The sequence below is a fragment of the Zonotrichia albicollis genome, chromosome 3, assembly GCF_047830755.1.
Source record: "Zonotrichia albicollis isolate bZonAlb1 chromosome 3, bZonAlb1.hap1, whole genome shotgun sequence".
Lineage (NCBI taxonomy): Eukaryota > Metazoa > Chordata > Aves > Passeriformes > Passerellidae > Zonotrichia > Zonotrichia albicollis.
The window spans coordinates 80,042,934-80,058,989 of NC_133821.1; the positions used below are offsets into that span (position 1 = coordinate 80,042,934).

Below are 16,056 nucleotides of genomic sequence, written 5' to 3' on the forward strand. Positions count from 1 at the left end.
TGAAAAAAATCACTAGAATTTGAATATCAAACCACAAAGTGCTTCAATTTGTACTTTTTAAAAGCAAGAACAAAACCTTACACAGAGAAAAAGTTCCATTTTCATCACTCATAAGAAGTTAATGAAATATCAGCTTGAAATGCCCTTGCTCAGCTGAGATATTTCCAACAGCACATGCTCATCCACAAACCATTGCCTTTCACAGCTGATGAAAACCATCTTGCCTCCTGGAGTGATCAGGACTGCTGGACCTGCCCCTCACTGAATTCTGAGCAAAGCACATCATGGACAACAAACCCATCCATTCAGGCAGAGCTACCACGGCCAGATGTAAAAGACTGTGATCCTGAATTAACAACATCAGCTGGAGAGGCCCAGAGAATGGCAGATAGCTGACAGAGTCCAAAGCACAATATGTGCCCTGCTCACAGCTCGTTGTCTCTCAGCAGCAGAGATAAGCAGGCCAGGTACCCACACATGCCAGTCACTGGAAGCCAAATCTCAGCTAACTGAGATACAGCATGAGTTGTGAGCCAAGAACAACTAAAGTGAATAATACAGGACTTGATTCAGAAATCGTATTTGCCAGGTGCCCTACTCACACATAACAATAATTTAGCTGAAAATAGAAGGGAAAATAGCCTTTACCAGCAACATTGAGAAAGATAAATAAGGTAGCTTTCAAAATTCATTTAGGCATATGTAAAAAGTAATACTTTGGAATGACTTTCTGGAGTGTAACCTTTATTTTTAAAATTTACTTTTAAAAATAACTCTGCATACTTTAATCTGTCTCTGTTTCATAGGCTGTTCAGTGGGGAATTACAACAAAAGCACAAATCTGCTTCTGACAGAAGCAAAGCTGGAAGTCAGATCTCTGTTCATACTAAGATCATTCTTGCATCTGTGACATTTTGCAAAGTTTCCAAGGGGCCTCAGTGCATAAATTATTTTTCTGTTATCAGTACAGGAACCATCTGAACTTGAAACTAGGCCTAACTTGCATGTAGAGCCATGGTACATAAACCTTTTAAAAACTACCTTAAGTGAAGAAACCACCATACTATGAAACACAAAGAAATTTGATTGGGAGCTAAGGAATGGTAAACACACATGGTAGTTACACCAAGAATTGACTTCTGACTCACACTGTGCTCATCACATGGCTAAAGCAGCAATTACCACTCCAACCTCCAATCCACTTTGCCCGTGACAAAACTACTGTGAACAACACATGCCTATAGTTTCTGAAACAGAACATAAGGAATGCTGAAAATCTTCATGAGCTTACTTCCAGAGGTCAGACTGAACACTTTGGAAACTGTTTCGCCAGTCATTTGGACAATAAGGACTGAAGTGTGCCATAAACAGCAAACAGGTCAGTGCAGGTAGTAACCAATTTTTAATTCAAATATTAATTCCGGACACCTTCAGCTGTCCAGTTTTAACTGGGGGGAGCCCTGTTACCCTGGCAGCGTGACAGCAGCCCCAGGACACAACATGCAGGGGCCCAACCATCGCTCCCCCTCGGCAGCGCTGCCACCGCAGGGCCCTGCGCTGCCCGGCCCCTCTGAGGCCACTGCTCCGCTACAGGCACGAGGCGGAGACACAGCGAAAACAAGAACTTTAAAACCTTATTCTTCTCAGTTCTCGGGATGCTTTGAGTGTGTGACCAAAAAGAACCAAATCCCAACACACTAAGAGAAAGGTAAGGGGTAGTTTTTGACAAGCTGCAACCCAGCCGAGGCAGCAGCTCCGAGCACGGCCCAGCTAACACGCTGTGGGGGGCGGGACATCCCCCCGCGCTGTGCGGCGGCCGCAACACCGGGACCTGCAGCGGCGGCGGGGGGGACGCTACTTACAGCCCTGGTCTCGTACAGCACCAGCTTCTGCACGGAGCTAATCAGGGGGGCGGTGGCCGCCACCGGCATGGCGGGGGCCGCCCGTGAACACGCCGGGAACAGCCGGAGCCGGGGGAGGAACGCTCCGGGCTGAGCGGCGAACCACCGCCGGCTCCGAGCGAACCCAGAAGTGCCGGCACGCCAATGCGCAGGCGCACCCACAGGGGGCCGCGAGAGCGCGCCTGCGTCGCGGAGCCGCGTCACGCGGGGTCTCTCGGCAACGGCAGCTCCGGGCGCGGCGGGCGCGGCGGGGCACCGGGGGAGGCGAGGCGGCAGCGGCGGTACTGCATCCGCACTCGCTACTCCCGCCAGGAACTGCTCCCTGCGGGGTGAGCACGGTCAACACCAAGAACAGCTCCGCAGCCCCGCCCACGCCCCGTGTGGGGCGGGGCCTCTGCCGCTCCCTCCCGCAGGGGGCGGGGCGCGGCCGTTGCCCGGGCAGCGGGGGCGCGCAGGGTGGTGGCGGCAGCGGGGGCGCGCACGACGGGGCTCCCCCCGGGAAGGGGGCTCCTACCGAGAGGGGGGCTCCCACCGGGACATGGTCCTGGGTGTGCGTAGAAGGGTGTGTGTGGGTGTGTGTGTGTGGGTGTGTGTGTGTGTCTGGTTTAATTCTTTGCTTTGGTTGTGGTGGATTTGGCCCATGTGAAGGTTTGGGAGGGAGCGAGGCTGTTGGGAACGGCAGGTAAAGCTCGGCCGGTGAGTTTCTGGGGGGCAATGGGGAGTTGGTTCGCATATGTGGCTTTTTGCTTTTTTTAATATTAAAATGTTTAGTGCAAGAGCGTCTGAACATTTGTGTTTGATGTTTCAAGGCGAACTTTTTCAGATTCTCATGATGAAGTAGAGTTTTTTAGTTGAATTTTTAAATTTAGTTTAAAATTGACAGGAAGTTGTGTTGGGCTGTGCTGGGTTGGGTGGTTGCATGTGGATTTTGCTGGGGCTATGACTCTGAAGTGGCCCTCTAAAGACAGTGGGGTTTCGTTTTGACTTTTTCAAACAAACTTCAGCATGCTACTCAGGTTTTGGCCTCCATTTTTGTTTGAAAGGTCCATGCAAATTTTCCTCCAACTTATCTTAATTAGTAATTTGTTTAGGTTTTAATTTGTGCAGCACTGGACTTGCTACTTCCTGAATTCCTGGAAGAGCTGGGATTTGTGAAGAGGATGGTGGAAGAGATCAAGAACTGTGATTTAATTCTGCAGAGTCTTATTTGTGTACCTGCCTGTGTGGACACAGAGAGTAGTTCCATTGGCCATGACGGGGCCCTTCTGTGTCTGAAGCACAAAACCAAAGGTCTTGGCAGGCCCATGGCCCATTTCAGGGACTAGAGAGAAGTCACAATTGTGTGGTAATTGGAGCAGGAAAGAAAAATCAACAAAAAACTAAAAAAAGAACAGCAGCCAATATGAGACTCATGAAGAAGTCATCAACAGCTTGTGATCAGGGGTTGCTCCAACAGTGCTTTCTTTTCCATAAATGGATTTTCTCTCATTTGATGGGTGCATTGTGTGTGTTCTGTAAATGCTTTTTCTTCTTAAAAAGGCTTTCTCTTTTACAAATCCATTTACCTTGTAATTCACTTCCATTTTAAGGTCATTGTACGCACATGTAACTTACTGTACTTTATTACAAATTCTTTTTTTCCTTCTAGCCTTAGAAAACACATGGCTTCTCAAGAGGAAAATCAAGCTCAGCCCTTGACAGACATCTTTGATGAAGATGAAGCTGAAAGATGTTTTCTGTTGTCCAAGCCCACTTGCTTTATTGTCTTTGGAAAGCCAGTAAGATATCTGATAGATGTGTTTTTGTCAGATATTCTGCTAACAATTTTACTTTTCCTTTCAAAACATTAGTTTACCAGTGCTACCAAAAGAGTCAAATACCTGCTTTTTGGATTTTGCCACTCTTCAAATCCTGCAGAGGATGGTAAAAATTTAGGTCTTAATAAATGAGACCAGTTTTTGCCTTCAGTCAATTGTGATTAAAAATGTTATTACTGTACTTAAAAGTTACTCATTGCTCCAAATGTTTCTTCTCTTTTGACATTGGTAAAATGGATTGGTTTTATTTTTGTGGTGGTTTTACCCCAGCCAGCAAGTAAACCCCACACAACCTTTTGCTCACTCACTCACCCTGGTGGGGTGGGACAGAGAATCAGAAAGGTAAAAGGGATAAAATACATGGGTTGGCAAAAGCCATGCACATGAGCAAATCAAAACAAGGAATTAATTCACCATTTCCTAGGGGCAGGCAGATGTTCAGCCATCCCCAGGAACAAGGGCTGCATCATATTTTTTGGTGACTTGGGAAGACAAATGATACCACTCCAAAAGTACTTCCCTTTCCTTCTCTTTCCCAGCTTTATGTGCTGAGCATGACACCATGTTCTTTGGAATATCCTTGAGTGTCAGTCAGAGTCATTTGTCCCAGCTGTGTTCCCTCCCAGCTTCCATCCACCCACATTTTCCTCACCAGCAGAGCAGGATGGAGAGCAGGAAAGGCCTTGGCTGTGTTTAAGCCCTGCTCAACACTAACAGAAACACCTCTGTATTATCAACACTTCTTTTAGCACAAATCCAAAACACTAGCTACTGTGAAGAAAGTTAACTCTACCCCAGCCAAAACCAGAACAATGCTATTAAAATGTTTTATTTTTTAATAAACTTGATATATTAAAGACATAAATTGGTGTAAAGTAGCCTTCAGGGTAATGTACTGACTTACAGGCATGCAATGAGATATTACAGATCTTAATATTAAAACTTTGACCAAATTCTATCCCATATATTTGGAAACATTCAAAATCCACCAAGGTGTCCTGATAAAAGGATCTGTACTACCTTTTAACTATGATTCAAGGTCTGTCTTTTTCTCAACTAATTTGTGGCCTCCTTAACTTAGAAACATTTGATGTTTTGTAAGCCTAAACATTTCAGATTTTTTTTCCCAAATGTGAGTTTATATTATTGCCTCAGTTTGCTGAAGAGAGTTCTTTTTTTTTTTGATACAAGTTTGCCTTATAACGTGTCTTACGCACTTGTAAGAGTGCACTCAGCTCAACAGAAAACTACAGTGAACTAACTCATCTAGTTTTGAATGAACATCAAAATTTTAACCTTGCATTACAAAGGTAACTTTATGTTTCATAGACCAAAATACCATTAAGTACCATTGAAAGACAGTACAAAAATTTCACATATTCTCAACCAGTGCCTTCATTAGATTCTTGACATCAATATAACAAGGTATTAAAATTGTACAGACCTTACCAGGAAAGCGGGGAATGAAATAGTTTATTTTTATGGTAATATTTTTTATATATCTGACTGATGTGCAGAGTACCTATCCTATTTCAGATATTTCTTTAAAATTAAAAACACAGTGCCATTAAAGCAAAGCCAAATACATATATTCTCATCACACCTGTAAGGCATAAGGTATGAGTAGGCTGGAGTGTTTGTTGATACACTCTTAACTGAGAATGTAATTTATTTGTTGGGTTTTGCTATTTTTTATCACAAAATTTATCAAGGACAAATAAACTGTCAAAACAGGTCTTCTTATATACCCTTCTAAAAAAAGGGCACAATCCAAAGGGTTGAAGATGATGGGTTTTGCAAAATCCCATTCAGTTAATCACTCTTGGAAGCCTTGTAGCTCTCAGTTATGTCAGTTTTCCTCTGGATTCATGTAAATAATAAAGATTTTGTCAGTATCTAACCAGATTTGTGGACTAAAAAGGGCAGTTTTTAAACAGTTGCTGTTTTAGTAAAAAAAATACTATCCCGATGTATCCTACTCAGAAAGGGTTGAGTAGCTTTCCATCATAATTTGCATTGAGGCTGAAGATCATCTTAGTCCTAAGGAGTTCCTCATAGGAATTTGTGGTCAAATCATAGCTGAGTTTTAGACAGAATGCTCAGAAACAAACTCAGTATAATGACTTTGGAGATAATTAGCTACAAATAGCAGCATATTAGCAATGCTAGGCAGTATGAAGTAGAGGATATTAAAAAGAGTGTTTTGTGTTTGCCCAATGCGTAACTCAGAGGCCCTAATCCCTCTGAGTTTTTATCATGTGAAAATATATTCTTCATTGTCTTATATGTTTGGTTTTACTTTGTCTTTTTTAAAAGTGTATTTTTCATTTTAAGGGTTCTGGAAAGAAAACATTAGCTAGCAAACTAGCACAGAGATGGAACTGCATTTTCATAGAAGGTAAGCACGTGCTATATTTGGAACATTGCTTTGGCTCCACAATAGCTTTTGGGTTAGAATGCCCTCACTGTTCCCTGTAATTCAAAGGACATGTTTCTGATTGCAGCAAACACTTCTGATAAGACCAAGTAATCATTTTACCAGAAATAAAATTACTGTTCACGGTCTTTCAGTTATGGAAAGGCTTAGAAAATTCACTGTGTTTTGTTTTTTTAATCATAAATTCTATTCCCAATCCTGTAAGGGGGTTCCTGTGACCCTTTTTCTTCACGTGGAGGCAATTATTCAACTCCAAAGAGTACAGACATTTTCCAGGTGCAGACCATGAAAAAATAGGAGGCTCTTTCCTTTCTTTTTGTGCAGTGTCCAATACAAGGAGATAGACTCCAGGAAACAGTTATTTATCAAATGAAGTACCTTTACTTTTGAAGATTAAGAATTGTAACATGGTAAAAATCACTTTTAGTGAAGTGCATTTTTGACTGAGGTATATATAGAATTTTTATGTCATAGTATTGTATAGCAAGAAAAAAAACATTAATGCCTGGTCCAAAACACAGATCAGGCCAAAATCAGAAGGCATTTCTTCTTAATGAATGTACTTCTTAAGGAGTGTACTTAAGCCAGCCCACTCTGTTTGAATGTATTTAAATCAGTACTGACAAATGTTCATCAAATTTGTTTTAAAAGATTTCTTGACAGTCTATCTCTGTAACACTCTCTTTGCCATTAGAAAGTTTTTCTTAGCAACCAATCTAAATCTCAGTTACTGTGCTTTTAAGCCTTATTTCTAATTCAGGGAATTACTCTTCTCTTATATTCTTCATGATGTTTCTTTTAATCTTCTTTTAGCTAGTGAACACACACATGTACACACTGTTACTTAGGCTAGTAAATTTTTTTTCATTTTCTACATCAAAAAAGGAAGAAACAAATAAATTCAGTATACATAAACATGAATAATTTCATTCAGAAAGGACCTCCAGAGGTGCCAGAGTCAAACATTCCTCTCAAAGCGGGGTGAACTAGAAAGGACAGCTCAGTTCAATCTGGAATATCTCCAAGGATGGAGACTCCACCTCCTCCCAGAGAAACACTTTGCAGTGTTTGACTGCTTTCTTGATGAAAAGTTGCTTCCTATTTACCCTGTTTGAACTTATCATGTTCCTATTGGTGTCTGTTTCCTCCTGTCCTAACTATATTCTGTGGTGACCGTGGATGTGTCTTTGTGACCTCCCAATAAGTAGTTTTAGATAGCAGTAAGAGCTGTCTGGTTTCCTCCAGGCTGGACAAGGTCAGTTCTTTTGGCCCCTCCTAGGCTGTTCATTCTTCTGATGGCTTTGGTGTCCTCTGCTGAACTTGCTCTGAAGTATCAACATCTGTCCTGTGCTGAGTTAAAAATAAACCGACAGAAAATTATTGGATAGGAAAGGTGTTTGCAATCTTATTAATGATACAATACTTTCTATTCATTTCTCCAGTGAATTGGTCAATACTCATAAATAAAACAGGGCCAGGGTACGCACAGATTGCTGATTTTCAGTTGCCTGTATTGTTAATTAGTACACTCCCTGTCTCAGTTTTGGCCCATGGCAAATATTGTTCTCCTGAACACCTATCCATAGTATGAAAGGTAGGATGTGCAACCTAGTAGGAGCAGTGGGAAAACAGCCACTGTGTTTTGAGAAGAAAGATTAGGGCAATATAGTCATGGGTCACCTGGCTTCAGGGCCTTTCCGTGGCCTGGTTTATTAGTAATTTAAATGTAGCTATAAGAGTCATTCTTGAAAACTTTTATAAAATGCCTGATTATTTAATTCATACAGAAGTGTGAAAGACTTCTAGGGTCATTCTAATATGATGTCACTATCCACAGAGACATAGGACAGTCTTTGAATTTGATGGATGTCACTTTTCTTAAAGAAGATGATTTTGTGTGTCTAAGGAGTTCTTCTAAATCTTGGTTTTTAAATTTAAAGAGTGATTGAACTCAAATACTCATCTCTGGAGTACAAGACAGTAAGACTGATTGAATTTAAATAAGTAGTTAAAATAATCCTGCAAAACTGCTGTTGTGCATTTTTGTGTAGTATATACAGGGTTAAATTGTAGGAAGAAACACTTACCCAGTCCTTGCCATAAGGCACCAGGTTCTGGATGGGCAAAGTATAATAATGGCCCTAAGTGTAATGGCTTCTCATTCAAAATAGTCTGGTTGCTTGGAGCACACATGCATCCTCCGTGTATGTGTATGTACATATATATCTGCAGGTACAAGTCTGTTTAGAAAATATTTTGTATTAATTATTTTTCTTATCTTTGGTATGCTTCCATAGCCTCAGAAGTAATTAAAACGAATATTCAACAAGGATCAGAATATGGACTTCAGGTAAAGGTCTAATCTTCTAGTAAGTTTTGTCACATTTTTAACAAATACTTACTATAAAAGACTATGTTTTGCATTTTACCCTAGTGTCAAAAATTGCTTTGTGAAGGGCAAAGTATTCCTGAGGAACTGGTGACAGAAATGATTCTGCAAATGATTGAGTCACCAGAAGTTGCTCATTATGGTAAGTTTATTTATAACCTAAACTTCTTAGAATGTGCTACTTATATTGTTGCATCCATTTTACATCTATTGGTGCTCAAATATAATTCTAGCTTTTTCTCATGCTCTTCAGGCTGTGGAATATCAATAAACTGAAAGTGTGTTTAGGGATTAATTTACCAGTATGGGAGATCAGAAAGTGTCATACTGATCCTGTGTTATGTTGATTTTGAGAAAATAATTTTCCCAAAATTATAAGTGTTGATATGACTCTTATTTGACAATATTATCTGTTCAGGATAGGATTTAAAATACAGATATTTTATTTTTCAGTACTTCTATAACAACAACATAACAAAAATCCATCAGCAAAAACATTTTAAGCATTTTAAACAATGTAAAAGAAGGAAAACAGATTACTGAAAATTCAAAGTATTATGGCTTTTTTTCCTCTTGCAGAATTGTTTATTCCCTTTGCATTTTGTCACACAGAGTAGGATGGATGAGAATAGTAATGGTCGTGGCTATAATTCTACTATTTGAGGAAAGATTTTGTTAATTGAGGGTGTCAGGACAAGTGCTGCAGATCTTTCTAGTGTCTGAATCTGCTTCCCTGATGAGGAAACAGATGTACTGCCAAGAAGAAAGGAGGTAAAAAGGAAATGTAGTTTCTTTTTCTTGTTTTGATTTTCATTTGAAATTTCCATTATAGGAGCGAGACAAGTGTAGTGCCAATGTTAGCTTCTACTGCTCTAAAAACTAGCCTGCTTTTTAAGCTTTCAGTTGCAATGGGTTTAATTTCTTTTCTAGTACATGACTCAACAGTTTTGCAAAATATACAGTCTTACCTGGTGAAGCCAGGCTTTTAAAACAGTATAAAAGAGAGAAGTAGGGAAGAAATTTTTAAAAAAAGAACACAAAAAACTGCTGGAAGAGGTAGCAGCAGAAATGCCAGTCTCTTAATATGTATGTGAGGACTTTGGTAAAGGCATGAAGAGGCTTCTGTGTTATTGGAGTTCCCCTCCTTGAATCAGTCTGAAGATGTTTGTATCACAGAGGAGCACAGAGGTCCTGGAGACTGTAAAGATGACTGTAAAGTTGAATAAAGTTTGGTTTATAAAGCCATGACACTTTCTGCATTACACATGCCCCAAAGCAGCAAGGAATAGAATAACCAACATCCTCACTGTTCTTCCTATCAACTAGAACTGACCTCCAAAACCAGTTTTTGTTGTAGTATTTCTAGTAACTTTTTCAGTCAATTCACTTTAAATTATTCATTCAAGATTTTAGAAACTGTTGTATGAAAGGTTGGGTTTTTTACCTTTGGTGTTGGTAAAATGCAAGTTTTTAAACAGTATACACAATAAGTGTGTCTCAAAAGCTTCTTGGTAATCCTCTGGTTACTTTTGATCTAGTTGATAGTTGCTTTAGGTGTACTTAATGATTTTTAGCCTCCTCACATTATTGATCTGGGGGCAAACACTCTCTCCAAGAATTGTTTTCCATGTTACCCTTCCATTTCCCTCACATCAGCTGTTGTTATCTGGGATGCATTGATAAGCAGAGACTGTGCGTATTCTTCACACCTCACTACTAGTTAGAATTCTCTAAAGGTATCAATAGTTTAGAATCCAGGATTTTAATTTCCTAGAGGAATGACTATATATTTTGCTATCCCTTGCTTATCTTCTTCTTCTCTTGCATCTACAGATAGTGGCTTCTATAGAAGTAGGAGTCTCCCCTTCTAACACCTCTTGCAAGACTGCTGCCTCATTTTTGTGCTGCGCAGACTTGCACTTAAATGTTATCACATAAAATTCTAAGCGTGCACTGTTTCTCTAAATAATGAGAATATTTGGCTAAAAACATCCACCTGATTTTTGTTTAGTCTCTCATCCTGGCCTCATAAATATTGATTTTGTTGCTATTCAGTAGTTCCCACTGCATGCATACAGCCATCAGCAGTTACAGTACTTTCCCAGGAACTTGAAACCACAAGCTCATCTGTGGGGCTGAGCACTGTAAAACTAGGAAAACATATTATTACCACTCTGCTTGTTATGTCGAGCCAATGTCTGTTTGCCAAATAGGAGTCAGCACTGGGAATCCTGAGTGAACCAGTGCTTGCCAAATGATCCATGTGCATCCCATGTGCATCGTGCCTCTGAGAGGCAGGAGAGTGCTTCAGACTCCCTTGATTAGATGGCAAAACATTTAAAGGTTGTGAAAAAAGCTTAGACTTCTAGTTTAATTGCTTTAAATTGTAGAGTGGCTATTCTTTGCAGCGCCTTTTATATCTAGTTGGGGGGGATTTGTTTGGTTGGTTGGTTTTTTGTTTTATTTTTTCAGAACGCTGAACACCCACTTTATTAAAACTACACTAGATTACATTACAGCTATATTAAAGAGAGATACTATACTATACTGTACTATACTATACTATACTATGCTATGCTATGCTATGCTATACTATACTATACTATACTATACTTACTACTAACTGAAAAAACTCACGACTGTTTGCAGACCAACAGTCCACACAGCTTGGACCTGATAGGCTAATTAACATAAGCAATCTTCACCAGAATCCAGTTACAAAATTCCTTCAGGTAAACAATCTTCCCACACATTCCACATGTGCAAAACACCAGGAGCAGCAAGCAGAGATAAAAATTGGTTTGCTTCTGTTCTTCTCCGGGAAAAAGCCTGAGAGAGAGAATTATCTCTCTTTCTCTGTTCAGAAAATGTGAATGCCACACTTATAAAGCCTTTTAGTGGCAAAACGGGTCGCTGAAAGCTTGCCACTTTTTAGACACTAAAATGTCTGTGCTGGGTGCATAAAGCAAGTGGTCTGAGTGTAGTCTTTAATGTCTACATGTTTTTAATTGAGTTAACATATGTTGAGAGTACTCCATAAAGCTGAAAACAATACACTTTTTTTGTCGGTATTTCATCTGAAGCAGACATGAGTGCACAGGTTTTTTAATAGTGTTGTGTCATGTGTGTGGTATAAAATCGTACCACTACATGCGTTGTTTAAAGGAGATGAGTATAAATAGCTCTGGAATTGACAAACCCTATTAAAATATGTTCAATTACATGTATTTGGCAGGTTATGTTCTCACTGGATTTCCTTCTCTCTCGGAGGAATACATGACTATTCCACAACAAGTAGAGAAAATAAGGAATCTAAAATTAAAACCGGATTTCCTAATTACCATTAAGGTAATGTCATCTTCAGTAACTTCCTAGTATTTTTCCTAATTATTAGTAGACTCATATGCTATGCATGCCAAATATAATATTTTCCTCTGTATAATTGAGTACAGAATTTATTGAGGAATGATAAATTCTTCTCTTTATGTTGGAATAGAGGTTTGCTGGTTTGTTCCATTATAAGCATTGATGAGGTAGTGAACATGTCCTAGAACTTTAGCAGCAGTTACAGGTTTTGCACCTCCACCAATTAGAAGATAGAGGTTTTCAAGAAAGAGAATCTTTGAATTACATGATTATGATGGAATTTTGGACACATGTAATTTGCCACTTGTGTAATGCAGGAAGAAACTTCTCACATATGGAAGTTAGAAAGTAGTTAGAAAATAGTAATATTTTTCAGTCACTAATTGTGAAACTGCTTAATTATTAATTCATCTTGTTTACGAATCTCAATTTCTTCATGAGCAGCGATGTGACATACTAGATATTTTACAAAATTACTCTGATATAACCAGAGAAACATAAACCATAGTTAGTGTGGGATTTAGAGGACTTTCTCAGTGTAACTTAAAAGAATGGAGTTGCTCGCTATGTCCACATTAGTAAGCAAAACAAGGCAGGAGGGTCTTTTCAGACCTTGGGCCAGCTGCTTTGGCCAAGCACTGCTAAGCTGTTAGTCAGAATGGCGTGGCAGTGCCCAAACTGCCCCCAGGGAAAGGCCCAAGGCCTGTGCCACTCTCCAGGTTGTGCCCAGCTGTTCCCTGGGGAGGGTTCTAGATGGCCCACACTGAACTGTGCCAGACTCCATCTGAAAAAAATAACTATATGTATAGTCGTGAACACACTTTCAGGCCCTTCCTCTAGCAGTGTTTTATTTATAATCAACTAGATTGGTTTTGTCTTCTACTTTGAATGTGCAGAATGGGTTCTGAATAGTCAGCCTCTGGTGGTGTGCTCCATTCTTCCTGGGATTTTGATTCTAGTTGGCACATCTATGTGTTTTTCCAGATGCTAAGCCTCTGGATATGGACCAACTCTATCACTTTGCAGATTTAACTCAGTGTTTGTTTTAATCCCATACTCTTAAAACTTAATTTGCTTGAACATGCATAATAAAAGTTGGTGAATGCCTACTTCAGACCTTTTTTCTGTAGTCTCAGAAAGATCCTAAAACATCAACAAGACGTGTTCTTGTCCTGCTTTTGGGGCAGATGTGATTTTTTTCAGAAAGTCAGTCTTTGTTTTAATGCTATGTAGTGAGAAATCCCTCTTGTTGAGAATATGTGTTGTATAAATTCACGGGCAACAATACAAATAGAAGAGTGATACTAACTAAACCAGAAAGAAAAATTAAATTCTTGACTTCATGTAGTAACACTATGTCCTCTGGGAAAAGGACTGAAACTAAATACACATTAAAAATCCTTGCCCCAAAGTCAAAGAAATAACTTTGCTTTTGATTTCGGGGGATTTAAGCTGTTTTCACTGATATGTCAGAATTGTAACTATTTTCATTAGATCAAAAACAAAGGAAGAAGGGAGATTCTAGATAACTGTGGCAATAATGAAATACTGTTACTAGTAGACCAATTTTGAGAAATTTTGTCTCTCCAAGAAAAAGATGTTATAGCAGTACAATAAACACAATTTCCTTTTAATTTTTCCTTGCTAGTGTCCGGATCATGAGTTACGCCAAAGAATATCAGGACAAAGGCAAAACCCTGATTCAGGGGTGATATATCAGAGGAGCCAGTGGGATCCTAAAGTTGCTGACAAGCGTAAGAAAAAGAAAGATCGGGATGAAGAAGAAGAGGAAGAAGAAGAGGAGGAAGAAGAGGAAGAAGAAGAAGAAGAGCAGGATGAAGAAGAAGAAGAAGAGGAGGTAAATATAGCTAATTTCTAAACAGTGCAAAATATTACAGTGTACTTTAGACAAAGCAGAAAAAATTCTGATCTTCTAAAATATCACTGTACTATCTTATGAATTTATTTTGCTCAAAATTAATCTTAATTCCATTTCTGTCCTGTTTTAAGAGATGTGGGGTAACACTTAAATAGTAGGTTTTAGTGACAGCAAATATTGATCATTGTATAGCTTAACCTGGGCTCAGTCTTTGACTCAAAATTCACTGATCTTGTTTCCTACCATAAGTTAGAAGTGTATCAGGAGGAGAACGATGGCTCTACACTGCCTTTTTCTTGATCTAGACAAATTAAAAGAATTCTTAATTTTTTGTAGCAACTTTTTATTAATATTTGCAGGACACTAACTTGTTTTCTGGTTTTGATGTTACACTACTACAAATGGATTTTCTCTTTTTTCAGGAAGGTATTAGATTTGAATTCAGGTTAAATTTTTATAATAGGGAGCAGAGACTTACCTACCCAAGTTCTAAGTACACTGCTCTCCATTCATAGAAATAACACTTCAGAATAGGATCATGGTCAGCAGTCACTGGACTAATAGTCATTGCAATACTCTCCAAAGCTACTTTTTAAAAATTTGAGTGAAGACAAAAATTATTTTAATACATTATTTCTGTGTCTTGAAATTTTGTTTTTGCAGACTGGAAAAGGTCCACGTAAAAAAAAAGATCCTTTTTATGAACTAGTGCACAGGCCTGAAGATTTTCTTGAAAATGCAGAGAAAAGAATTGGAATATACAAGGATCTGATACGTCCTCATTTAGAAGTAAGAAAAAGCAAAGTAATATGATTATGCATGACAAAAGATTTTTAAAATATCTTGCACTGTTTTCATTGGTTTTTTAGTTTGAGATTTGTTGTATTGAGGTGGTCATGCTACAGCATTTCCCCAAATTCTGAAATTTATTCTGAAATCAGTGATACAAAGTTGTCATCTGTAGGTGTTGTTTCTACTCTGCAGTCAAGATAAAGTAATCAGCTTTGACTTCTAAAAGTGACACCATACCTGCCACCACAAATGCTTTCTAAACCTAGTAAGTGAAATATTTGAAGACTCCATTGTTTCATCATCATTACCAGAGTCCATTCCAGAATGCAATCCCATAAATAATCTGCATCCATTTTCTTCACTCCAATCGATTCCCTTTCTCACCTGCTTCATTGCCTGCAGATTTATATACACAGTAATTAGCCCATTCGTTTTTTTTACCACTTATTTAATTTCTGAAGCTATGACAGTTTCTTTCCCTCTTGTGTTCAGGAAAGTGGAATTACTTTGTTTGTAAAAAACATACTTTGTATGTTTTTTATTTTGTTTTGTTAGAGTTTTTTGTTTTGTTTTGGGGTTTTTTTGTTTTTGTTGTTGTTTTTAATCTCTTAGTACAAGCAACTGCAAAATCTTCATGTTTGATGCCCACTTGACAATTACTGTTTATATCTTTGAATTTCCCTATGGATTAGTTAAACCTATAGATAAAATTGTGTAAAAGGGGTGTAATGGTCTTTGCTAGAGTAACAAACTTATTGCTGCTGTGAAGGGGAAAAGAAAAAATGTGCCATCTTTAATCATTACACATTAATCTCATGTGGATTTCTTAAATTACTTTAGGATGTATACCACACTTCAACAGTTTCAACGCATTCCTCTAGTTGGTAGGGTTCACTTAGGGTTCACTAGCAATGAATATATTGGTGAAGATGCTTAGTGGTCCACTAATACATTAAAAGAACACAGGGTTTTATCAATTGGCCCAGGCAGAGTTTAAGATAATTAAATTGAAATTGAAACAAAAAGCTTATAAGGTGTGCAGTTTACACTGATAGGAAGATAGGTAGAATGAAATTTGCAGAACACACTTGGATGTCTTGATAAATTGTTGAGATTAAAATTACCTGAAATAAATGCGAATGCTGCAGTGAGGAGAAACCTAATGAACAACTGCAACATGTGAAATAATTGGCTAGACCTCAGTACTTCAGACAATCTGCCATCTTTGGGGGTTTAGTTAGTCAAAACAAAGTCAATAAATGAAATGCTATTGTTTAAACTCAAATAATATGAAAGTACTAGTAAGACTGTAAGACCATTGTCTCTAAGAGAAATACAAACTAATATCCTCTCTTTAGAGGAGTATTAGAAAGAATTAATTATTTATTATCTATTTGGACCAAAGATAGAGCAGATGATTTAATTTACAGTATAGAAGACAGACTAGATGAAATGAGCCAGGAAATGAGCTCTGA

The 16,056-nt window shown here is 38.6% G+C and overlaps 2 protein-coding genes across 8 annotated transcripts in view; one reads left to right on the forward strand and one right to left on the reverse strand.

Annotated features, from left to right (window-relative positions):
• Window positions 1–1,997, reverse strand: part of FIG4 (FIG4 phosphoinositide 5-phosphatase) — a 54,426-nt gene extending 52,429 nt beyond the window's left edge. For both annotated transcript variants that reach the window (XR_012579666.1, XM_005485059.4), the window contains exon 1: window positions 1,863–1,997. Coding sequence is in view for 1 of the 2 variants with exons in the window: in XM_005485059.4 (XP_005485116.1) it covers window positions 1,863–1,931 (69 nt within the window). In the remaining variant the exon portion in view is untranslated. The remainder of the gene's footprint in view (window positions 1–1,862) is intronic.
• Window positions 1,998–2,045: 48 nt separating this feature from the next.
• Window positions 2,046–16,056, forward strand: part of AK9 (adenylate kinase 9) — a 59,578-nt gene continuing 45,567 nt past the window's right edge. For 4 of the 6 annotated variants that reach the window (XR_012579664.1, XR_012579665.1, XM_014265649.3 and 1 more), the window contains exons 1-8: window positions 2,046–2,230; window positions 3,550–3,679; window positions 6,053–6,116; window positions 8,453–8,505; window positions 8,590–8,686; window positions 11,780–11,892; window positions 13,559–13,768; window positions 14,453–14,578. Coding sequence is in view for 2 of the 6 variants with exons in the window: in XM_014265649.3 (XP_014121124.1) it covers window positions 2,046–2,230; window positions 3,550–3,679; window positions 6,053–6,116; window positions 8,453–8,505; window positions 8,590–8,686; window positions 11,780–11,892; window positions 13,559–13,768; window positions 14,453–14,578 (978 nt within the window). In the remaining 4 variants the exon portion in view is untranslated. Of the gene's footprint in view, window positions 2,598–3,549; window positions 3,680–6,052; window positions 6,117–8,452; window positions 8,506–8,589; window positions 8,687–11,779; window positions 11,893–13,558; window positions 13,769–14,452; window positions 14,579–16,056 lie in introns of all 6 variants that reach the window. The other 2 variants (XR_012579662.1, XR_012579663.1) reach the window with 2 other exon arrangements.